General features: G+C 39.0%; 1 protein-coding gene across 11 annotated transcripts in view; it reads left to right on the top strand.

Moving 5' to 3' along the window:
• The window catches only part of IPCEF1 (interaction protein for cytohesin exchange factors 1), a 178,015-nt gene that overhangs the window by 79,322 nt on the left and 72,447 nt on the right, over nt 1–26,246 (top strand). For all 11 annotated transcript variants that reach the window (XM_060616948.3, XM_060616947.3, XM_060616959.3 and 8 more), the window contains one exon: nt 12,076–12,128. In XM_060616948.3, coding sequence (XP_060472931.1) covers nt 12,076–12,128 — 53 coding nt within the window. The remainder of the gene's footprint in view (nt 1–12,075; nt 12,129–26,246) is intronic.

Here is a 26,246-nt window from a genome sequence, read left to right as displayed (position 1 = left end):
ACTCAAGCACCACTAGGTTGCGTACCTTTCAGGTGTTTTCTCCAGCCCTTCTGATTTGATGGGTCCAGAAGACACTCTCTGCAGTTGGTGGGGCCAAATCTTAGCCCCTTGCCTGGGTGGGAGGGGAGGAGCCACCCCAGGCCATTGTCAATTTCCCAAATGGGTTGTCTATTTGGGAGGAGCTGGGAGCTACCTTCAGCCTTGGCTATGAATTAATTCATCCGTCAGCGTATAGCCCGGGAAGCCTTCACACTTGGTACTGGCTTTGCCTTGGGGGAGATCAGCTCTGTCCACCTGCCTCTTGGCTCCAGTGCCACTGGGCTGCACAGCGTCCAGGAGTTCATCAGCCTTTTTCGCCAGATGGGGCTGGAAGGCACTCTCCACAGCAGGTGGGGCTATGACTCGGCATCTCGCCTGGACGTGGGCCACACAGCTCTGTAGCTGACAAAATTTGTTGGAGGATCTGAAACAGACAGATCTGCACCCCTCCTTCCCGCCCCCGCCACCCCAGAGTTCCTTGGTCAGAGCGCGACCCCAACTTGGTTCTGTAGATGAACAAAGCCTCTGGTTGAGTTTACTACTTGGGCACTGCAGGCATGAACTTGGTCTCCCAAGATCTGTGTGCTGCTTGTTGCCAGCCCAACCTTCCTTCTCCATCATGGTCAGATTTTGGGGGCTGGGCCCTACAGATTCCTCTGCAATCCCTGTGGTACGATATTAGGGTAGAGTCTCCTACAAAGTGACTCACAGTGCTGGGAAGCTGGTTTCTCAGGGGAGATCTCTGCACATGGTGCTGCCCTGTCTTGTCTTCTAAGGCATCATCTTGGGCTTTGAGGTGCAGGGAGCTACTTCAGCCTCACCCTATGCTCTAGAATTCTCTCAATGGTGTTTTGTTCTTGAATAGATGTTACTTGTTCTTCTTGTGAGAGGCAGCAAAGTAAGAAGCAACTTATGTCCGGGTGCATGGGTGGCTCAGTCGGTTAAGTGTCTGACTTTTGGTTTTGGCTCAGGTCATGATCTCACGGTTTGTGACTTTGAGCCCCTGCATCAGGCTCTGTGCTGTCAGTGCAAAGCCTGCTTTGGATCCTCTGTCCTCCTCTCTCTCCGCCCCTCCTCCAGCTTGCACCCTCTGTCTCTCTCAAAATAAATAAATAAACTTTGAAAAAAAAAAAAAAAAAACCACTTCTGTCACCATGTTGGTAATGTTACTCCAGTCACCTTGTTCTTGAAAAAGGAAGCCTTTCCATTATTATGCGCAACAGTTTAGCTCCCTATGGTCTCTACATTCTCTACTCATCCTGTCTGACAAGGCCTTGGGCACTACCTTTGCAAAATCATAAGGCCTGTTAAAGTGATATTTCCCAATGAAAGAGCTAGCCAGACAAAAGAGGAATTTTGGCCCCAATTCCACCTCAATAGGTGCAAACAGCAGGCAGCTTTTGTAATAGGTTTTCTTTCTCTGGCTTTCTTCCAGCCAGCAATGGTCCCCGGGTAGAGACCACTGCTCCATAGGGTATACTTTATTCACTCTGGTGGAACACGTTCAGTGGAAGGCCATTTGGCAAAGCTGAATTAGAACGACTGGCTGTCTCAGAGCAGTGTATGTACAGTCCGGATCACACACGCAGAAAGTGTGCTATCTTCCACGCAGAGAAAATAGGATTATGATTCTTGCCGAATAAAGAACAATAAAGTGGAGAAATTGAGGGATGCGAATTGCAGAAAGGTAAGGGCCATCACTTGCTGGTCATGCCCGGTCCACCTTAGAGCACTGCATCTTCTCTCACCACAAACGGGGGTGTGGGGGGGAAGGAGTCAGCTGCTGTTACTCAAGGGCTGCCATTGGAGAGACCCAGGGTGAGCTCCTGGGTCAGACTGTAGTGGACTTTGAGACTTGGCCTGGGGGCTCCTAGTGTTTCCTGTGGCCTCACCAGAGGCCTAGTGGCCCTTTCCCTACTTGATGTGGTGTCTTGGTGCTACCATCAACCTTTGAGAAGATTCCTTGAGTTTCAGCCGCAAATGTCCTAGATCAGACCTAAGCACACAGCTAGATTGAATCTTAGAAGGACTGGCTCCTAGAAGTTCCTGGGATCTGTCACCGCCTGGAAGAGGAAGTAGGTACCGTGCAGGTTTTATCTGCATCACTGTACAAGGCTGCTGTTAGGATGTGTGTGTGTGTGTGTGTGTGTGTGTGTGTGTGTGTGTGTGTTTAGAGGGGTGTGCAAATATGTTTTGAAGGGCCCTTGCCTATATAAATAATTCAAAGAGCTGAAAGCGTGCTAGCCTAATTCTGGAAGGCCTGAGGGAGCAATCACTTATAGGGCTGGCATGATGGAATTTAAGACAATCAGGGGAACAGAATCAGCCCCATGGGGTTGAGTCTCTTCCAGCATCTAGTGAACCCTATGAGCTGGGGAAGGAGAGTGCCTCAAAAGGAGCAATGGGCATAGGGTGAGATGCATAGGGCATGGCCCACTTACCTGAGCCCTAAGGGCAGGCATGCGGGGGTGCAGACCGCAATCTTGGAGTTTGGGGTTCTGGAGGCTCACAGAAGGGCCGGAGACCCCTCCAGTCCAGGGACACAAAGGAGTTTCGTGCCTTCCCAAGGGGGCGTGGTCAATAGCCGCGTGCACCTGGTGGTGCAGGTTCTTCTGGGAGGTAGAAGAGGCAGGTTGTTCAAGATGTCTCGTAGTTTGCCACCTGCTTGTTACCATAGTAAAATAGTCGATTGGGAGCAGACATTGACATGATTGGCTGACAGAGGAACTATCCTCGCTTAGAATTGTAAATTTTTCTGTCTGAGTCTTGACTGTCAGGGCTGGCAGCTTCTGTGGGAATGTAAGAATGGACAAGCGAGGGAGAGGTCTGCCAGTCTCTTCAGATGATGTATCACAGCATTTCGGTGGTGTTGAAAATAAAGTAATTTTAATCATCATAGTTTGTTTAAAAAAGCTGTGGCTCTGAAAACCATCTGTCAGTTCATCCTCAAAGTGGAGAGACGGCAGAAAAGAAATGTAACAAAACGACTGGGAAACTTCACAATAAAAAGAGAAAAGAATGAGAGAGAAAAGAAAAAAACTGAGGATTTTTAAAAGCATGCAGGGAATGGATTGGAATCAGAATGACAATGGAGCTTAAATTTAAAAGAAAAAATGTTTGAGATAATTTGGAAAAGGATTTTTCCTTTTTTGAATTTCCTGGACAAAGTAACAGCTCCAGCCCATCCCCATGACATACATCATGGTATTTGTGCTCAAAAGGGAATCATCTTGTATTTTGCTTGCTTCTCTCCTGCTCTGCCTTAACAAGGGATCTTCTGCTAATTGGCAACACTAATGGATTATCTCATGCCCTATGCTTTTATATATGAGCAAAGATGAGTCTTCTCTCTTGCTTCCCATGGCATTGCTATGACGGAGTATGTAACAGAGGATGCTTGCTTACTGTTCTCATTGCTAGTTAAATGCCCACTTTGTTGCCACACGTATTTCATGCTTTTGGACGATGGAGACTTCTGCCTCTAAGAGTGACCAGCATTTTCTATTTCCTCTTTCGCTCTAGTTCCTGGACTAACAGTAATGCACGTGGTTTGCTTATGTTCATGGACTTTCTATAAATCCATTTGTTGCTCTGCGAATATCTTGTCAAATGCGAGCATTGTCATTTTAAAGGGTAAGCATGTTGTGAATTAGTATGTGGGTTTTTAGAATTTTGGTTCAGAGTTGTCTTGCTCTGTGAGAAAAGAAAAAAGGAAGCAGCTTAGGCCACGGTTTATTTCGCTTGAAAAACTGTCTTTAAATCACAATAAATTGCCTTTTCTCAAAAAGTTTTTATTTAAATTCCAGTTAGTTAACATACAATGTACTGTTCGTTTCAGGTGTACAATATAATGATTCAACACTTCCATACAATGCCCTGTGCTCATCTAAATCGTCTTCTTTTTGAAAACCTTTAGCACAGTAGGCTCGTACTGGTTTTGCTGCACCATTCCAAAGAATATAAGGTCTAGGGGGGAAAAATCAAGGGGGCTACTTTTGGATCAGTTGAACCAATAACTACTTTTAGTGAATTTTTCTTTGCTCTTAAAAAAAAAAAAAACCCAACCAATTATACTAGCAACTGCCTGTATAGCATTGGTTGCCATGTTGATATTCTTGGTTTATTTTCTGGTTCCAAAGTGACATAAGACCAGAGTCCATATTTTTGACTTAACTAATTTGCTAAATAGTTTCTAAAATGAGTTGCCAGAATAAACTTGCATTTTGTTTGTGTCTAAAACAAAACAGAATGCTTCTTCACTAGCGTCTTAGTCAGCTTGGGCTTCTAGAACAAAATACATAACTGGGTAACATGTCAACAACACAGATTTATCTGTCCTAGTTCTGGAGACTGGGAGTTCAAGATCATGGTGCCATCATGGTTGGGTTCTGGTAGGAGCTTCTGGGTTGCAGACTGGCGACTCTTCTCCTTGTCTGTTCGCATGGTGGAAAGAGGGTGAACTAGCTCTCCGGCCTCTTTAACGGCCTTAATCCGATTTATGGGGACTCCACTGTCATGACCTAATCAGCTCCCAAAGGCCCCACCTCCAAACACATCACATGGGGATGAAAGGTCAACATATGAATTTGGGGGGGGGGGGGTGGGACACAAACATTCAGTCCATGACAACCAGTATATATTAAGGAATTTTTCTTCTTTGAAATTAACTTTATTATTCATTTGGTAATGAAATGTGTTTTTCACTTTTTCAGTTACAGAACTTATCAGGAATACATTTTATTTCATTTCGCAAACGTAAAAATATATTTACGACCTTACTGTTTTGGCTGTGATGTGTTAAGGAATTGTGTTTTTAAAGAAGATAACTGTCTTCAATGTGACTGAGAAAACTATCCCCTGAAACCGCTAAACTCTGAAACGAGGCACCCAAAATGTCTCTAGGAGGGTAGGTTAGGAAGTTTAATCAACCTTGAAGAGTAAACGCTATTTTATTTGATGAAACCTGTTATCACACTTGCTCACATCCTTTTAGTTGTGCTAATTCATCAGGAGGAATAGTTTTCTATAGCTAAACCATTTCTAAGTAATTGCTCCCATTCAAGGTAATTGTTCCCATTTAGTGAGCCTGCATAAAGTCCTGCAAATTCCTCATGTGATATTTCATCTAATTCTCACAAAATCCCTGAGCTGGTTGTTAGTATTTCTCTTTCACTATTCGGGGAAATTAAGTGATTTTAATAGGTTTCCACATTTAAGGAGCGGCGGAGTGAAATGTTTGACCCTAACCCATGTGGGTGTGTAGTAGTTTTGAAACGTGTTATTTTGGCCGTGTACCCAGAAAGTAATTTGGAAGCCTGATATATTCCCTGACACTTTACATTGTCACCTAGAATTTTCATTGTATGTTTAAATGGTTGCAAAAGATGTCACTTCTGGCGTATGATAAGTCTTGATAGTAAAAAGATTATATTTAAATATATATAAAAATATATAAAAGGTTATACTTAAATATAACCTAGGCGATCTAAATAGCACAGAGATTTTATATGTTTCATTAATTATTTTTTAAAAGTCATCTTTAGAGTTTTAATTTTACATTGTTCTATTTACCCCCATGCCCCCCGAAACTCATATTTTCATTCTACTACTCCATGGATTTTTGTACAATTGTATAATTTATTTTTTGCTTCAAAAACTTTCATTGATGACATTATGCATTTCAGCAAAAAAAATACATATTTAAACTGAAATTAATTTAATTTTTTGTGTGTCGTAATTCTTTAAGCCAATAAGATTTCATTTGGAGTGGGTTATATCATAATTATTAGTAGTATATAATTTGACAACATGAATATGCTATTTTGACAAATAATGATTAATACAAGAGGTACATGTTTTTATTGAAAATGAACCATTTAATGAGATAGATGAGGCTTTTCCTCTAATTATGGAACTACTTCTAGGTAAATATTATTAATTGCTAGAATGAGAGAGTTCAGAGAAAATTTTAATCCTATTGTTGGCTTTTATATATGTGAGCACTTAAAACTGTTTTTCACATAAATAAATAGATGGAAATGAAGAAGCACTTTTGAATTCTTTCCAAGTATATGCCAAGTATATGTGATCTGTCACAACTCCTTTTAATAATTAACAAACCATTAAAATAGATTTTCCTTTAATTTTGTTGACAGCCAAGAACTATAAACCTCTTGATTTATGAAAGTTATTTGTTGTCTTGTCATTGGGTTCTTATACATTTTTAAGTCCTGGGAATTATACAAAAATCCTTTAGCAAAAAAACTCCTTTGTCAAGACATATCAAAAAACTCCTTCCTTTTAACTCTTTTTACTTATGGGCACCTTGCTTAAACTAATATTCTCATGAAGGGTTGGGAATAAGGCAAAATTATTACTTTCAAAACACTTTTGTCAGTGTCATTCTTATTTTTCATAAACTCCTTTGTGTGCTTTATAAGTATTTTTATCAAAATCTTGGACCTATATATTCAGTGTGTCAATATATAGATAACATGTGTGCTGTAACAGGGTTAGCTGAGCTGGTTCTCTTTGTCGAAACAATAAGCAAATGTGTTTACATTAGTCTCCGTGACCACCATTTCACTTCTTAATTCTTCTGGGTTATGCCATGTGCTTTGTTACGGAAGAGGAGAAGCCAGAGTTGGGCTTAAATTGTTTTGATGATTCTTCGGTCCCAAATTATCTTTGAATAATTTTGGTGAAATTTTAGATTTCATATATGTTCACAATTTTAAGAAGTGCTGAAACTCTAAAATTATTGAGTAAACTGTTTACTTAATATACATAGCCTCTGCACTGCAACGTCCATGCCTAGGTCTCCCCACTTATTCCTCCCTGCCCCCACCCCTGAGCACATATTGTTTCTACCCATCAGCTCTTTGAATTAGGGAAGTCTGACATCAACACAGTTTCATCACCACATCTTGCAGATTGGGAAGGATAATTCTAGTGGGATATTCCTGACCGCACCATTCCCCTAAACAAACAAACAAACAAAATTAGAATTTATAGGTTTTCCTTATGGAAACTCACCCAAAGTTGAGTACTTTTATTGTTTGTGTTTTTAATTCATTTACTCCCCAAATGTCTATTGAATCCCTGTGTGTACTAAGACTAGGGATACAGCAGTAAACAAGTGAACAAGAGAAGATATAGTGTCTGTCCTTCGGTCAGTTATACTATAGTGGGGAGTCAGATGTTAAAGAACCAATTGTAACATTAATAATTCAGTACAATGATGAGAACTTCTATGTCTAAAAGATAACGTGCTGGGGCGCCTAGGTGGGTCAGCCAGTTAAGCATCTAACTTCAGCTCAGGTCATGATTTCATGGTTCGTGAGTTTGAGCCCCACGTCAGGCTCCCTGCTGTCAGTGCAGAGCCTGCTTCAGATCCTCTGTCTCCCTCCCTTTGCTCCTCCCACGCTGTCTGTCTCTCTCTCAAAAAAAACCATAAAAAAATTATTAAAAAAAAAAAATAACATGCCAGGAGAGAATGCAAAAGGGGATTGATCTCTCAGAGGAACTGGGGAAAGCTTTCTTGACTAAATGACCTTTGGTCTACAGGCTTAAATGGTAGGTATAGGTAAAGATTAAATGATAGGGATAAACCATCTTGGGTGCGGGCTGTGGAAGAGTGTGCATAAAGCTCCTGAGATTAGTAGAAACATGCTTAAGGAATTAAAAAAAAAAAGCTAGTGAATCAGGAAAGAAAGAGACATGGAAATGATCCAAGATGGGACTGGAGAGGAGGCAGAGGCCAGGCAAAGCCTTCCTTGTAGATTTTCATGATATTGGTCTTTACCTCATGTTTCAATGGCCATGGTAGAGATTTAAGAAGAGGATAGTTAAACGTGGATTGAAAAAACATCACTCTGGGTAAGAAGTAAAGCTAGGACATCAGCTGGGATGTTTCTGCGATGGTTCAGGAAAGAGGTGCCTTTGACTATGGTGGTTGCAATGGGTGTAGACACAGTGAACACACCCAAGAGATTGTTAGGAGTTTAAGGAATACAATATGTATAAGGGACATATTCTGCACGATCAAAGGAAGGCTTAATATCAGTGTCAACAAACCCCAATGCTTAGTGGAAGAATCAGCGCTGAATTTTTTCTGTCTTCTATCCTCTTCTGTCAGTTCTGCTTATTTTGCTATTAGAAATCTGGCCGAGTGAAGACATTCAGAATTCCACTGAAATAATAAGGTATTCTGATGGTGGGATCTATTAGTTAAAAAAACCATTTTGACAACTCTTGCCTAAGCTGTGTGCTTCCCTGGGATAGGCTCAGGGGCATGAAGATGTATGGGTCTTGCCTCTACCTTTGATATTCTCATTGTCCAATCAGGTAGACCTGCCCACAGCATCGTGGTATGTAAAATGCCATGGCTATTGAAGGGTTAATTATGAACACTGTCCTGTTGGGGGGAGCGAAGGTTAAGAGAATTAAGAGAGCAGGCTGTGGAGCCTGGGTTTGAATCTGGAAATATCCGGATTCTAATTTCCGAGTTGCCTCTTCTGAGACATGGGAGTAATAATAGTGTATTATTCATAGGTGATTGTAACAATCAGATGGCATGAGACATGAAAATCATCAACTGATAGAGGATGTAGTAATGGCTCAATAAATACAACAAATGTAGCCATTATGTTATTCTAGGGGAGGGGCTGGTGATCCCTCTGAATCAGGAAAGTTTACACAGCAATGCTTTACATCATATTTAAAGGGTATATATAGTTGACCTTTAATAAGTGTGTGCTTAAGGCATAAATATGTTTTATGATGGTAAAAGAATTTATTGAATATTTTTAACATGTCAGGTACTGCTATGAGTATTATAACGATACTTTCTCACTTCATTTTTGTCTGACCCTAAGAAAGAAATATTACTACAATGCCCAGTCATTTGCATATTCATAATATCAGTCATTTGCCCAATATTACACAGTAATTGGCAAACTGAGATTTAAATCCAGTCCAGACCATTCCAAAGCTTTGCTCTTAACTTCTACAAGTTTACAACCTTCGTTGTCTAAAAGTGCTGCTGAATGTAAACCAGCTTTTGCTTATTATGTATTTGCTCAATCAACGGATATTAAAAATACATTGCTATAAAGAGCCAATAAAATATTTATAGCATTTTATCCGAACATTTTTGTTTTATAAATAAATACTTATGGTAGGAAATAAATACATTGGGGAGCAAACAATACATTATGTGGTTATTCCAGTTCTCATAGATGATTACTGCACACATTTTGCTACAAATATCTTCAGACTTTCCCCCCCCAATGCACTGATGTATGAGATGTATTTTCAGTAAGAATACATTATAAAACTCTTTGCATGTTTAGGATGGTAGTATATAGCATGGTTGATAGCAAATAGCGACGACTCCGCAAATGTTGGTGGTCGCTGATTGTCATCGCCGTCATCTCGGAAAACCACCCTCCAGCGAGGCTGTAATAATTTGACATTCCAACAGCACGAAATTATTCTTTGCAGCACACCTTCACCAAATGTGGCTTCTACCACTTAATTTGTGTGTGTGTACTAATCTTGAAGAGTAAAGATGAAATCATGTTGTTCCATTTTGCACTTATTGCTAATGAGGTTAAACATCAGTCATTTGTATTTTTACTTTTGAATTTTCTTCACTTGTTATTCTATTAGTTTGCTTATGATTTTCCTATCGGTATTTAAGAACTCTTTATAATGATGATTTTTAAAAGGTTTTTATTTCAATTGCAGTTAAGATAACAGTGTTATAGGGGCGCCTGGGTGGCTCGGTCGGTGAAGCGGCCGACTTCGGCTCAGGTCATGATCTCGCGGTCCATGAGTTCGAGCCCCGCGTCGGGCTCTGTGCTGACAGCTGGGAGCCTGGAGCCTGTTTCAGATTCTGTGTGTGTCTCTCTCTCTGCCCCTCCCCTGTTCATGCTCTGTCTCTGTCTCAAAAATAAATAAACATTTTTAAAAAATTTAGAAAAAAACCCCCAAAACATACAGTGTTATATTAGTTTCAGGTGTACAATATAGTGATTCTACACTTCCATACAACACCCTGTGCTTATCACAGCAAGTGCACGCCTTAATCCCCACCACCGATTTCACCCGCCCCTCACTCTTCACCTCTCTCCACTCTCCTAACCATCAATTTGTTCTCTATAGTCAAGAATCTGTTTCTTGGTCTGCCTCCCTCTATTTTTTCCCTTTGCTTGTTTGTTTTGTTTCTTAAATTCCACTGATGAGTGAAATCATAGGATATTTTTCTCTGACTTAGTTGGCTTTGCATATTACTCTTTAGCTCCTTCCACATTGTTGCAAATGGCAAGATTTCATTCTTTTTTTTATGGCTGAGTGGTTTCCCATTGTATATATACACCACCTCTTTGTTATCCATTCATCAGTCGATGGACACTTGGTCTGTTTCCATAAATTGGCTATTGCAGGAAATGCTGCTATAAACAGCAGGGTGCGTGTATCCCTCTGAATCAGTATTTTTGTATTGTTTGGGTAAATACCTAGTAGTGTGGTTGCTGAATTGTAGGGCAGTTCTGTTTTTATCTTTTTGAGGAAACCCCTCCATACTGTTTTCCACAGTGGCTGCACCAGTTTGCATTCCCACCAAGAATGCAGGAGGGTTCCCCTTTCTCCACATCCTCACCAACACCTGTTGTTTGTGGTGTTGTTGATTTTAGCCATTCTGACAGGCGTGAGGTGACATAGTTTTGGGTAGCTTTTTTTTTCTTCATTTGTAGTTTTGATCTGCATTTCCCCGATGATCAGTGAGGTTGAGCATCTTGTCATGTGTCTGTTGTCCTAAGTATGTCTTCTTTGGATAAATGGCTACTTAGGTCTTCCGCCCATTTTTTAATTGATTATTATGTATTAAGTATATATTGCAGATAGTATCAGCAGCTTGTGTTTTTATTTAGGTTTTAGTCTATTTTTTTAAAATAAATAAAAATTAAGTAATTAAATTTGCCAATCATTTTTACTGTGGTTTTTTTTCATTTGGCATTTTCCAAATAAATGTTTTATTCATATCTACGTAATATAGATACGGTGTTTTTGACATTAAAAAGGGGTATGCATTCTTTGAGATTTGGGAACCATGGTGTAAGGCATAAAGTCATGCAGATTATGAGTCTGTATCTCTGGTGGTAAGGAGAACGAGATTGAAAGGCTCTCTGTTTTGGAAGAGTTTCAGTGGCTGGAGCATGTTTAGTAAGTTTCTTGCTGATCAAAGTCTGAAAATACGGGTTTTCTTTCTTTTTGTTTTCATCCACTTTTCTTGAAACCACAGAGCATGTTGTCTTTCAGGTCATCCACTACAAAGTGTAATACATCAAAAGCAGCTCATCTTCATACTAAAGTTGGGATTTCTGAGGCACGGGGATTAGTTACATTTTTGAAATTGCTTAGTGAATATAATCGGAATAGTATTCGATCAAATATTTCCCCATCTTACACTGTGTTGTTCATCATAAAGAGGAAAATATTTTCATTTTTCAGATATTTGTTTATATACAACACAATATTAAGTATATAAATAACATGCATGTCTTGCTGTAGATGTGAAAGGATACTGACCCATGTACAAATAAACTTCTGGCTTATTTTACGAACTTGGTTTTAAATGTTGCCGTATAGCTCTGTGTTAAAAGGCCACTGAGTTAATTGCTTTTATTGTGAAATTCATCAGTCAAATTAGAAATGCCTCCCCCTGTATCAAAGAGATAATATCCTTTTTGTTTTTAATTTTTTAAATGTTTATTCATTTTCTTGATAGAGAGAGTGAGAGCAGGGGAGGGGCAGAGAGAGACACACACATACACAGAATCCGAAACAGGCTCCAGGCTCTGAGCTGTCCGCACAGAGCCTGACGCACGGGGCTCCAACCCACGAACTGCGAGATTATGACCTGAGCCGAAGTCGGACGCTTAACTGACTGAGCCACCAGGCGCCCCGAGATAATACGCTTTTATGAACACTTTAATCCCACATTTAACTGAGACTCTTTTTTTTCTCTTCTAGCTCTTGTTTCTACCAATTTGACATCATACATGGCTACTGATGGCAATGCTTTTGTGAGTACTGTTTGGGACACTGCAGACTTAAATACTGTCAGTTTGATGAATGAATAAAAAATAAACAAATTGATCTTGAGTTTGGCTAGCTAGTTACTGTCCTCCATTTCATTAGCCACGATGGGATTAAATGATCCTTTTGTTAGGTTTCAGGAGGTTTCTTATGATCACCAAGCATTTAAGACTGCTAGCTATTTGCTTTTAAAGATCAAAAACATAACCATGATTTTAATATATGATACATAAATTGCCTCTGTGTTTTAGGTCAACTATGGTAATAGCACAACCTCTCATGCAACGTCTATGGGAAAAATTCTGCTAATTATTATGCTGAAATTTTAGGCTTTTTTGAAAATACTTTTACAGCTATAAATTTGCCTATTTAGGTAAATCCACTGAGCAAGTATGTTATCTCTATTAGACAAGGACACTTAGCAGAGAAAATTAAATAGTTGATAAAATAAACATGATATTTCTAATAGGAGGGGGTGTGGGGTAGTGTGGGACTGTATAGTGTGTATCTTTGGCTAATCTAATGACCTCATGATGGATGCATAGGATAGTTTTCGGAGTAGAGCCAAAAGCAGAACCAGAAATGGGGTATTGAGAGAATACAGGATAGACTTCCTGCAAAATAGGGGGCATGGACCATAATTTCCTGATGCAAATTAGGAAATGGATGTCAAGGCAGGTTGTAGGAATCGTGATGGAGAAATGGAATGAACTAGAAAGCTCCTGGAAGGGACACCTTACTAAAAAGCAAGGCAGCTGATTAATTCTCTGCTTTGTTAACAATTTCCTATTCCAGAAATAGAGAAAGCAATGAGAGCACTTTAATTCTGATGCTAATTCTAAATGAGAAGGAAAAGCTTGCTAGTGATGAAAATGGTGGAAACTTTGGGAGACAGGACTGCAGAAAACTAAAAATGAAAACACAAATTATAGTTCATTATTTACCCTGGGAAATTTGCCATCTAAAACTTGTGGAAAAGGCAAATGTGATCCCTTGGACACAAACGAGTAGGTGTTGTTTGATCATAGAAATGTGAATAATCATGATGAAGATAAAGAAGGGGGGAACACCTAAGAGGATAAATGAGGCCGCGGTGGGAGACTTGGCCAAGATTAAATATGAAGGCATATGTTTAGGGTGTTCAAGGAAGGTCCTGTGGTCAAGGGCAAAAGACAGGCATCACAGATTTGTAAAATAGTCAGGAACACTAAAGCTTAGAGTTCCCAACGTTTATAAAAATGTTTAAAAAGAAAAAGTGCATATGATGATCAGGACACGTTATACAGAGCAAAGAAATGGAAAGGAAGAACTGGAATGGTTAGATCCTTGAGAAAAGTAATGGAGGGTTTGATTTTTTTTACATTATTTCCCTTTTCTACTGAAAGAATGTAGCGTTCCGACTGGAAGGAGTTGATCTTGTATGTTTAAGAAGAAATGGAAACTAAGATAGTAAGAGAGCAGTTAAGCACTTTAAGAAATTCATTCACCCATTCAAACATTCATTTAAAGTTCACTGATTACCTGTCCGGACCCTATCATTTATCACCCACTGTACTAGGTAGGAACTGGAGATTTAAGTATGACCTGAAAATGTTTCAATCTCCACATCTTAAGTAGAGTATAACCCTGGCTACTGGTGCACACTGAAGATTTGATTACCAAAGGACTAACCGACCACCCACACAATCTGCAATCGACAGCCAGCACCGCTGCAGTATGTAACCTGCTTCCCCTTGGACCCGGGCGCAGGTGGATTCCACCCTCATTGGTGGGAACTCTGGCTGTTTATGGGTCTTTCTCATTTCATGAGCCACCCTCCACTCCCAGACTTAATCAGCTCAGCTCTCCTCGTGTGCCTATTTACCTGTTATTTTTAATCTCGCGGCCATCGGTGTCTAGGTGGTACGGCTAAACATCTCTCTTAAGCATTTCTTCCAGTTGCTTTTCAGTGGTTACCCTACTTTATATTTCCATTCAGAAAATTAGTTCAATTTTCTGCTGTCATTTGTTCTCTAAATAAAATCTAGCACAGGAGACCTATTTTTATGCTAGGTAGTTTCAGTAGGCCTGACACATTTGACCTAATCACATCCCCAATCACACTTCATTTCCACTAACCTAACGTTTATTGAGCTATATGTGCTGAGCCTTCTGTTTGGTGCTTATGATGGGGAACTTACCATCAGCAGGGGTGAAGGCCAGTACTTTTAAGGCACTTTTGTTGATCGTGACCTGATAGTTACTGAGGTTGGCATGGTAAATTGTGCCAATAAAACTGCCCAAGAAACTAGATTCTAAGCATCTGAGATTTTATTATGTGTGTGGTAGAATAGCGTTTTTCTGGTTAAGCTGAGTTGTTCATTATCTGATAGTAGCCTTTTCTCTCCTCTGAAAAAAACAGAAGTTTTAGAGCTAAAGCTTCCCAGAGAACCAAAGGTATTCACTCACCAAGTTCCATTGGTTTCACCTTCTTGGTATTTCCCTGTCTTCACAGGCACAACACTTGCCCTTCCCTATCCCTGTTGGGATCCTTGCCTCTGCACCTGCCCCCCCCCCCCCACCCCCTTTGCCCCTCCAATCCACCTGCCATGCAACAGACTGAGTGAACTTTCTTAAACGCAAATAACATTGTGTCCCTTGCCTGCTGACATCTGTTCAGCGGCTTCCCATTGACTTTTGGGTAAACCTCATACTTTCAAATGTAACTTACAAGGTTCTGTGTGATGTTGGCTTTACTACTCAGTGTGGTTATTCCCCAACACTCTGTGGTGGGTGCCTTCTGGTTCACACCTGCATTCCTGTATTAGAGCCTTTCATGCTCCGGCCTTCATCCTTGGGACCTTTGTTTTTATCAACCCGCGGGGTGATTCCCCTGACTCCCCTGACTCACTGATCCTGGGTAATGGCACTTCCATATGGACCTCATTATCCTTGTTCAATTCTCTCTTTTCTGCATTTGACTGGAAGCTGTGTAAGAGCTTGCTTGCCTCTGAATCTTGGGTCCTTGGCACGGAGTAATTGTGCAAGAACTGGTGGTTGAATAAATAACAGCCACAATTTACCAAATTGTGGCCTGAAATAAAGAATTAGCATAATCATCTCTAGGATCTGGGTCATAGCTTGTTGGGAATCTACAACATAATCATTAGATTTGGTACAATCCCTAAACATTTCTAAGAATCCACTTATGTAGTCCTCCATATTTATAAGGCTTTCCATGCATCATGCTGTGGTGATAACACAGTATTATACACTAAATGAGTATTGCTTATTTTTCTGATATGACTATTTTCTCACTAAAATAAAGAAATAGATGAATAAGCAAACAAACAAATCACAATTAGCATACACGGATCTTAAAGGCTTGATTAAGAAAGTTCTCTGTTCTCAGATTTTAGTAACAATGTTTTAGCTAAGAAAGGAAAACAGCCTTACCTTGAAGACGACAAGGGTTAGAGGGAATGCTACACATCATCTCTTGTATCGTCATATTTAGTTCTTTCACCTAAAGCTTCTGAGAATTCTTACTTTCAGGGATGCTCTTGTGGGCAGGAAATGGTCAGATTCATCTTAGATAAGAACCTAATTACAGTGGTTTCCCAAGAATTCTTTTAAATAAAATTGTTTTATTAAATATTGCCTAAATGTCAAGTGAAAACTTTTTCCTGAAACAGAAAACTCTGCATATGAATCATGGTAACTTTGCTCAGTTTTCATGCTCCATGAGGACAGCAGGCTCATTGAATGGGAAGGGACATTTACTTCTGGTGCCGTGGCTGCGTTCATCTGCTGCTTCCTGGACTGTCATCTGTGGGATGATTTGTCTCACAGCAAACCGGTATTTGTTGTGTTTACTTCACAATAAAGCTCTGCATTCATCTTACGGAACACTTGTTGCCTGGGTGTTGTGTTCTGTGTGTGGTGAACAGTCTAGACATGATTCTGGTCCCCACGGGGAACTGCCTGCCCCTCACTTGAACTCTGTGCTCATCGTGTGTGCCTCAGGGCTGGGGTGATATTCGGGGATGAAGTGAGGAATTTAGTTTTCACATTTTTGATTTACTAAAAAGAGCTCACATTTTGGCAGCTTGTTCATTTAGGCCACATGAACATAACTCCATTATGCCAACGCTGCTGTGCACAGGCCTTGTGCACAGATCAAACTTGGGAGGCTGTTTCACATATTTGCTGTTCCAAGTAGGACTTCCAGTGGAACAGTGCCTGACAGCTGTCTGGGGAGCAGATTACCGGGTAGGGTCTTGTTAACTACCACTGGAAAACTTCTGTCCCCCTTTTCAGTACTCTTCTTTTGTCCCTGCATTCTTATTTCTTTGGTTTCAGATTCTTACTATTTGTAGGACATGGTTAAAACAGGATGCTGGAGAAAGCTGCGATAGTTTTTGAGGAAACAGTATTTTAGATAAAAGTAGAGATTTGTTGAGCACAGGGTTATTTTACCTTCAAAGAAATAGCAAGGGTCAACACTTCAGGTGGGTTCAAATTTGGTGTCAGTTAATACCAGAAACTTTTCTCTATGCATGTGCTGCTTTGGGGGTGAGAAAGGTATTGGGGCAATCTTCATGTTGCTTAACTGTGCTGATGTTATTTAGTGGGGGCATTTCTCAGCTCTGCGTAATCAAGCAGTAGATGGCTTTCCAGGTATTTGTTAAATCTCCACATGTGCCAGGACTACTAGTAAGGCATCATGTGAAGTACAAATTGACATACGACATAGTCTTTTGGCAAATATTTATTGAGTGTCCTTTCTGTGTCAGGCATTGGGCTAGGTGCTAGATTTTGAAGTCATGACATGATCAAGAACATCAATTGTGTCTTGAAGTCTTGGCCAGTCATTGAGTCTGCGGAGAGTTATAGTCATTCAAGCACGGAGCTGATAAGAGATAAGAAAACTTGAAGAATCAAATGAAGAGGGGTAATGATTGAATAAACATGTGAACTAGAGGAAAGGCCTGAGATTACTCACAGGTTCTGAGTTGGACCATCTGGTGGATAGGGTTACCATCATGTATGCACCACACAGATATATAAACATAAATTATAATATCTGTTGCCGAGCCATCAGCAAAGTATGGTGGGATATAGAAGACAGAATAGGCCAAGTAACATAGAGGTAAACAATAGGCTTAGGAGTCCTACTGGCTTGGGGTCCAGTCTTGGCTCTGCTTCTCGTTATGTGTGATCTAAGGAGACGTTACTTAACTTCACCGAGATCAAGTTCCTCATTTGTGGAAAGGAGGATAAAAATAGTACCTATCATGAGGATTTTGGGGAGATAATATGAGGCAATTATTACAGTGACTACAAATAAATGTCACTGCATGAATGTACGATTATCATAGGAGCTAACTGCCTTCTAAAGTCAGAGAACACTTCATGGACGAGGTGGCATTTGACTTGGGTCAGAAAGATGAGTAAGCATTAACCAGACGAAAAATGGCATAGGGAATAAAGTATTCAAAAGTATGGAGTTGTCAAAATACTTGAAATTTCTGCATAATAGAATAAAGTTTAAGGTGCCAGGAAAGGAAATGAATAGATGTCTTGGTGGCATAGTGAGGCTACTATGAAAAGGGAATTTCTTGTCATTCAAACTGTGATTTCAAGATAGAATCTTATCAATGAAATGACTGGTTTCCTTTCAGTAATGGCCCTATGTGTTCACACTCTGATACTATACTATGTTGTAAACATAGAACAATGCTAGACAAAGAGAAATAGGGAAAACCAAAAAAGCGAAGATAGGTTAAAAATACAGTGATAGCTCTGAGGATCAGAAATGAAAAGCAGCAAGCAAGACTGAAGCTATGGGACTGATGGGTACCTTGTCCGGAGGGAGAAAGTAGTTTGCCTCCTGGACCAGTTGAAGGGGATTAAAAACTGCTCCTAAATATGATGGGAGCTACATTCATTTCTTGGTGACAAGTAAACAGGGGCTCCCCGACTCGAGAAAGGTGCTAAAGATGAAAAGAAAACAATCGTCAAACCACTGCCTGGGCTTAGGCAATTAATCCCCTAAAGGTTAGGGAGTGGGAGACAAGAACACAGCCTCAAAATCAGGCACTGAACCTAGTCACCAGCTAGATTAGTGACTGGGTATGCAAGGTTCATTATGATCACCTCAATACATGATTGTAGGACTGATTCTACACCCAGTAGAGGCAATCTGCAAACTAATAAGAAGGGAGCCATGGGCACAATAGGGGAAGGGGAGAAGGGGAGAGAGAGAGAGAGAGAGAGAGAGAGAAGAGAAAAGAGAATGGATAAACAAAACCTCTCTACTCATATTCTGTAAACTTAAATTACAAAACAGATTTTTAAAATGCCAAGAAAGATAGACTATACAATAAAAATTCAAGGGAGACTTTATTTTACATGAAATCAATTTTTAAATTTTTTTTTTTAACGTTTATTTATTTTTGAGACAGAGAGAGACAGAGCATGAACGGGGAAGGGTCAGAGAGAGAGGGAGACACAGAATCCAAAACAGGCTCCAGGCTCTGAGTGGTCAGCACAGAGCCCGACACGGGGCTTGAACCCACGGACAGTGAGATCGTGACCTGAGCCGAAGTCGGACGCTTAGCCGACTGAGCCACCCAGGCGCCCCTGAAATCAATTTTTAAAAGCCTGACAGAAAAATTTAAGTGTGAAACTCAAAATATCTTTGAAAATTTTTTGAAAGATTATCAGGCACAAATAAAAAATATGAAAAATAAGTGGGTTTTAAACATATCTAGAAGTATTAGAAGTGAAAATATATTCTTTGAAATAGAATGTGCAACAAATGGTATTAACTCAACATTGGATCCTTTCAAAAAGAATATTGGCAAATTAAAAACATACAGAACATATGTGGTACTGAGACAGAAACAGATTAAATATTAAGAAAAAGAAACTAATATATATTTGATAGTAGTGGCAAAAGAGGAGAATGAAAAGAAATGTAGGAAAGCATTATTTCTGCTAATTTTCCATGCTTAAAAAAGGATACAAATGCTGTTATCAAAAGTTCACTCTAAGGATTGAGCAGTATAAAAAAGAATAAGTCCATAACTAGATACACTGTAATAAACTACAGAATATCAAGGATGATAATTATGTCTTAAAAGAGTGAAAAGATCACATACAAAGAATTACAGACTGATAGCAATTTCATCAGTACAATAAATGATAGACAAATGATTAAACGCTCCAAAGTGCCAGGTGAAAAGAATTGTATACTCAGCTAAACTATCATTCAATTTTGATGGCAAAATACATTACTGTTTAGATAAACATTCAGAATTTACTACCTGTAAATCCTCATTAAATGGACTGTTAGAGGAGGTACTCCAGGAAAAAGAAAAGTGAACCCAACAGACAGATATTTGATAAAGGAAACAAAGGTGATCACAGAAATTGATAACATATGGCACTAAATTTAATTGTCTATTGATGAGTAATGATGATACTAATAACATTTTAACAGAAAAATAAAAATCTAGAATATAGTACCAAGAGAGAAGGCATCGAAGCAGGAGTTAAAATGTGCTGAATTACGTGACATATTCATGATGAATTTAGAAATACTAAATTAAGATAGTAAATTGAGCATCAGAGGAATACCATGTAAGGAAATGGAAGAAAGGGAGAAAATAAAATAAATGTAAACTGAAAACACAAAATGAAACTACAGTAAATGTTAGTAGATTAAACACCTATCAAGAGGCATATATAATCATATTAAAAAAAATAAAAATCTGATTATAAGATGTTTATAGGGGCGCCTGGGTGGCGCAGTCGGTTAAGCGTCCGACTTCAGCCAGGTCACGATCTCGCGGTCCGTGAGTTCGAGCCCCGTGTCAGGCTCTGGGCTGATGGGTCGGAGCCTGGAGCCTGTTTCCGATTCTGTGTCTCCCTCTCTCTCTGCCCCTCCCCCGTTCATGCTCTGTCTCTCTCTGTCCCAAAAATAAATAAATAAATAAATAAATTAAAAAAAAAAAAAAGATGCTTATAAAAGAAATAGAAAAAGTAAACAAAAACCGTACACACAGAAATACCACACAGAAAGATTGAAAATAATAGAAATACTAATAAAGTTATAGCTCCAGCAACAAAATTTACATAGGGATAGGAGATATTTGGAAAACAAAATTAGCAACTTTGAGGTTTACATTGAATGCTTACAAAACTTGACTATGTAGCAAGTCACAAATAAATGTTAGCATACTTCAAGAAATTGATACCATAAAGATTGTGTTTTCTGAACAGAAAGCAATGACATTAGGACTCAAAAAGAAAAAGATTAGTAGAAAGTTCCCATAAGTTAGGAAACTTACAAGTACATTCTAGAATATCTCACTGGGTGGAGAGAACTGACTTAGAATTGAAAACCAGGGAGATTCAGGTAGAATTTAGATGTAAATTTATAGCTCTAAATATATTATTAAAAGCAAAGAATGATAATAAATGAGGAATCACCTGCAGGAATTAGAACAAGAATAACACAGTAAATATAAAGAAATTTAAAGATATAGGGATAATAAATTAAGAGCAGAAACTAGTGGAATAGTTTAAAAAAAAAGAAGCAAGTGGAAGGATTTCTGAAATTCTGAAATAGGACCCCAAAATATACTCTAGATTGCAGAGAACTGAACATATATTGCAGGAGATTCTAAGTAGGATTCTTGAAAGCAATTTGGAATATATCCACAAAGTTAAAGAATATTCATATTATAACTCATGGAGTATATATTTCTTCCTTCTTTTCTTTGTTACTTTTTATTATTTTTAAAGGAATATAATGCAAATACAGTCGTGTTTTCCTATTGACGCCTTCCTTTTTCCATGAAATGAGAGGGAATCATTCACCCCAAGTTACATCGTGATGTTTATCATTCCCATGCAGCTTTAGTATTTACACGCAATATTTAACAATCTTATAAACAATAGCATTATTACAGGCATTTAATTTTCAACATGGTGTTTTTGAGATTTGTTTTGCCCAGGTAGCGCTAGTTCTGACAGAGCATGGCACTAAAGGAAAAGGACGCTGTTTATCCACCCACATACGAAACACATAAGCATTCTACAGTTGTGTATTACCAGTACAATGGTGCAATTAACAAACCGTGATCTCCACTGTGCATAGGGGCATGTGTTTCTCTGGGCTGGAATATTTATCTGAGAGTGGATCTTTCTTTTTTTTACACTGGCAGCACTTGATGTTTTGGACTCCCCTTTCTTTCAAATCTCTTGGTCAAGGGGCATCTGGGTAGCTCATTCAGTTAAGCATCCCTACTTTGGCTCAGGTCATGATCTCACAGTCTGTGGGTTCAAGTCCCGCATCTGGCTGTGTGCTGATAGCTCAGAGCCTGGAGCCTGTTTTGGATTCTGTCTCCCTCTTTCTCTGCCCCTCCCCTGCTCATGCTCTGTCTCTTTCTTTCTCAAATATAAACAAAAACATAAAAAAAAATTAAAGACCCCCCACAAATCTCCTGGTCAATTCCAGGACAACAGCCTCCTCTGATTTTCTGTATCTTTTCATTAGCTGTTATGTTCAGTCTCCTTGATTGTTTCTCTGTTGCTATTGTGTAACGTATTGGGCCTCCTTCAGATTCTGACTTCTGAGTCTTTGTCTTTTCTGCACACATGGCTGATCTTATCCTAGCTCAAGTTTTGTACTCTCTATACGTTGATGGTTCCCAATTCTATATCTTGTTCCAGGTTTTCTCCAAATCCCTAGACCCTTAAGTACAATGTATACAGAGCATTTCCACTTAGAGGCCTCATATGTACATCAAATTTGCTGTTTACTACTGAATGTGTATATTTAAAACTATGCTGTCTATATTGCTGTCATTTATCCAATTGTCTAGGCTAGAAACTCCAGAATTTCCCTGGCATTTCACTCTCCCTCACTTTCTACATTCTCTCCCTCCTCCTCACTCTCCCCTTCTGGCCCCTCCTCCCTTTTCCAGCTCCTCTCTTTGGCTCCTTCTCTCCTCTCCTTCCCCCCCTTCTTCCTAGTCTTCCCACTTTATTCCTTCTTCTGTCTCTTCTATGCCTCCAGCTTCCCCTCACATTCTAGTCCCACTCACATTCCCTGTCCTACTCCTTTATATAACATCAACAGCAAGCGCAAATATCGTAAGAAGCTGCCACTAGTTTTGTTCTTGAAATAAACTTTTGCACATTACCATTTATTTCTATGACTTTGGGCAAAACACTGGACCTCCATTTGCTTCAGTTTTCTTCTTCTGTAAGATGGGGAGCACCGAGGCCATAATTATTGTGAAGATTCAATCCAGGTATTTGTGAAAAGACTCAGGGCAGTGCCTAGCACATGGCAAACGTTCTACAAGTTTTATATATATTTTCTAGCTGTCATTATCTCCTATTCCTATTATTATTAGAATGTCTATTATTTGACTCCAGTTTTTACTACTAGAGTTTTTTTTCATATGAATTATTGAGTAATATTTAAGGTAGGTTAGTCTTCTGAAAAAAAGTAAGTGAATTTTTCATGTATTTTCTCTGGTAAGATTTTAATAGTTAAAAGCTTTAAAACTCCCTATATAAAGTTGAGTTTACTTTTCCAGGAAGGAGACACGATCTTTGTGGGGGAAAGGTGTTCGTGGAGAAACGTTGCTAACAACACAGTCAGTTGGAATTGGCTTGACTAAAATACTTAGGACTTTTGTACCTTGGTTAAAGTATTGGTAGCTTGAAATTGACAATGATGTGAGACTTTACACCATGAAAACTGGTACAGATCATGGTGCATTTACTAGCATATCATTGTACAATTTTGCTAAAGACCAGAAGAATCGTTATGAAGTTTCATGAAGTGACAAACCACTTTACTGTGAATTTCAATATATCATGGAGGTAAATGGTGCCCACAGGATTTAACAATTACTATATAGATTGGAAGTCGCTAGACTAATTACTCTGTAACCTGAGTGTTAGCACCATCATTAGGCATCAGAGGAAGGTCCCTTTGTATATTTTGTTCTGGTTCCTTTGTATGTTTATGTGTGTTTTGAATGATTAATAACCACATGAATTTCTGTAACCGTTTTGTAAAATTAAAGTACTGCTTTCCAGTAAAAAGGGAATATATATTTAAAAGAAAAATTTCCCCCCAATTTTAGAACCAAGTTAGTGCAAACTCAGAATTTAGGATAATTCTTCGCTTTTACCCACAGCATCCCAACGGGAAGATCTTATCAGGCTTTGGACACTTGTTCTGATAACGAGTTATCATTCCACTATTGAAAAACTATCTCATAAATTGCTTAACTGGTTGCTAGGCTTTTTTTTTTTTTTTTTTTCACTTACCTAGTGAAAAAAAAAAACCCACATGTAACATCTTCTTAAAACTGACTAGTTAGTGGGTTCCACTTCCTGTTGTGAGGAGTAAAATGTATCTTAAACTCACTGAAGTTCTGAAGATTGTTTTCATTCTCTCATCTAAACCAATTTAGGTTTCAAATTCACATATTCAGGTGAAACTGAAACTCCCTAAAATTTGTTATTTCTATAATATATGCTCTGTTTCTGGTTGGGGGAAAACAGTTTTAACAGTTAATACAGATTTTATAATAATTTGCCTTAGGGGAAGTATTGTCAGAGGAGAGTGTCCTCAATGACTAAACTCCTTTACCCCCTTTAAAAAAGGTCTAAATTCTTTCTTGGTGTTGAGTGTTCACTCTCTTTGAGGTATTGTCCTGCTTGCAACTCCCGATCTCACCCAGCCCAGACACAAGATTCTAGCAAACACCAAGGGCTGGTCTTGGGCAAAATTGAGGTAAAACCTATAGATTCATTTGGGCATTCTCTAGAGCCGGCCCTAGGGTTGGATGGATGAGCTGGAGAGTTCCCAGTCCCATTGGGGCTCAAAATGGGTGGATGGAGGAGATTCACTAGTGGTCACTCAGGAGAGATGGACCCAATGGTGCCCACCTTTACAGACTCTACAGTTGTCTTCTTGTGACTTTCCCATGCTTTGTTCTTCTCAGAGCTGCTCTTTTTCTATGAACTAAATGTGACTGACCTTGGTCATCTGGGGCCAGAACCTTATAGGAAAGCCTCTGTTCCTGCATCTAAATTTACCTACTCTCTCCTTTGTCTTTAGTCCTGACTCACCTAAGTTTTAACTATTCAAATGATACACATATTTGGGCTAATGTATATATATATATATATATATATATATATATATATATATATTTTTTTTTTTTTTTTTTTTTTTTTTTTTTTGGTTTCCCTGATCTCAGATAATTGCTTAGTAAAAAGACCCCAGGAGACCATTGGAGGGAATGGTGGGAATTTCAGACCAAGATGCAGGTCAGGGTGGGAGATATCTGTTGCAGAGGCGCTGAGATGACCTTGTCACAATACGCCTAGATTTTTGTCATGTGTCAGGACTGTAATAAATCTATTCTTGCCTAAAACTTAGGGCAGTCACTGCTTTTGTTATGCCCTTTTCTCACAAGGATGATTGATTCCTGCCCGACTAAAATTTTATTCTAACATTTGTAAAATAAAAAGTCAGTATGAAATTTCCCAGGAAAAATAATTTAAGCACATTGACTTCATCATCGTCACTGAAGGAAATACAAGTCCCATTTATCCTAAAAATGCTGCAATTTTTATTAGTATAAAGTATTTGCTTATATCAGTAATAGTGTAATATGATATTATATATAGTCATATAACGTTTTTTGGTTTTCAGATAATTTTCACATACAACCTTGTTAAAAAATCTGTAAGACCTTTACATTGGGATTATTAGAAATATCTTGAGTTTACAAACAAGGAAACGGGTTCTGAGTGGTCAATTGACTTTTTCCTGGTAACACAGCTACCCAGGCAGGAGCTGATTTCAGGCCCCTGGATTTTTAAATCCTACCCTCTTTCCCCTGTATCATATTCCCTCTTGAAACATATAGTAGTACCATGCACAATAGCTATTAGGTCAATAGTTAGGTATGCAGAATACTAGCCAGGAACATCTATATTATCAAATGTTGTGGTAAGATTGTATGTCAACCATTAGAGCTGCTTTGCGATTATGTACAATATTTTTAAATTCTCTACTTGTTAACATAAAAGATTAAATCTTTTATATATGAGTAAATTCAGCTTAGATAATGTGCAACTTCTTTAATCTAAAACGTCTCTACACACACACACACACACGGCCATTTGAAAGCTTTTTTCTTTTTTTTTTATTATCTGTGTTTGCTGATAGTCTGATCTTACACATATTGTTTACAATGTATTGTGGGGGCGCCTGGGTGGCTCGGTTGGTTAAGCGGCCGACTTCAGCCCAGGTCATGATCTCGCAGTTCGTGAGTTCAAGGCCCGCGTCGGGCTCTGTGCTGACAGCTCAGAGCCTGGAGCCTGTTTCAGATTCTGTGTCTCCCTCTCGCTGACCCTCCCCCGTTCATGCTCGGTCTCTCTCTGTCTCAAAAATAAAGAAACGTTATAAAAATAAATAAATAAAATAAAATGTATTGTGAAAGATGTGTATTTCAGATATATTATCTTATGTCTGATTTGAATATTTGAAGAGCTAGTATAAAATAGAAGTTGAAATTAACTTATCTTCTGTGAAACATGTGAGAAACATTCAGAGATGCTTAAAGACAGAATGAGTAATTTGAGTCTGGCTGTAGATAAGAATTTCCTGATAAGGAGGACAGATACTTAGATGTCACCAAAAGAGGTTGTGGGACTTCTTTTTCTGGGATATTGAATTCATGTGGTGTAGGTGTAACCCTAGATGGGGGCAGGGCCACGGGTTTAACAATCTGATACGAACCCGTAGCATTGTGAGATCGCAGTTAGTTTCCCGGTTTATTTAATTAATTGGTGTTATTGAAAAAATTGCCAGAGAAGAAGCAGGATCTGTTTTTTGATTCTCTCTGACACCCACAAAAAAGTCAAAGGGGAAAGATTTCATTATTTTTAAGAACTTCAGTGCACACTGTCCTGCCCTAACAGAAGTGGTAGCATTAAAACTGTCTGTGGTGGAAACAGGAAACATTAGTGATAAACGCCGAGTTACGCATCTTTGTATCTTTCTTCAGGTTCAGCTC

This window comes from Panthera onca, chromosome B2 (assembly GCF_046562875.1).
Source record: "Panthera onca isolate mPanOnc1 chromosome B2, mPanOnc1 haplotype 2, whole genome shotgun sequence".
NCBI classification, from domain to species: Eukaryota; Metazoa; Chordata; class Mammalia; order Carnivora; family Felidae; genus Panthera; species Panthera onca.
The sequence above is the reverse complement of the archived record's forward strand: the minus strand, read 5'-3'. Positions and strand labels throughout refer to the sequence as shown.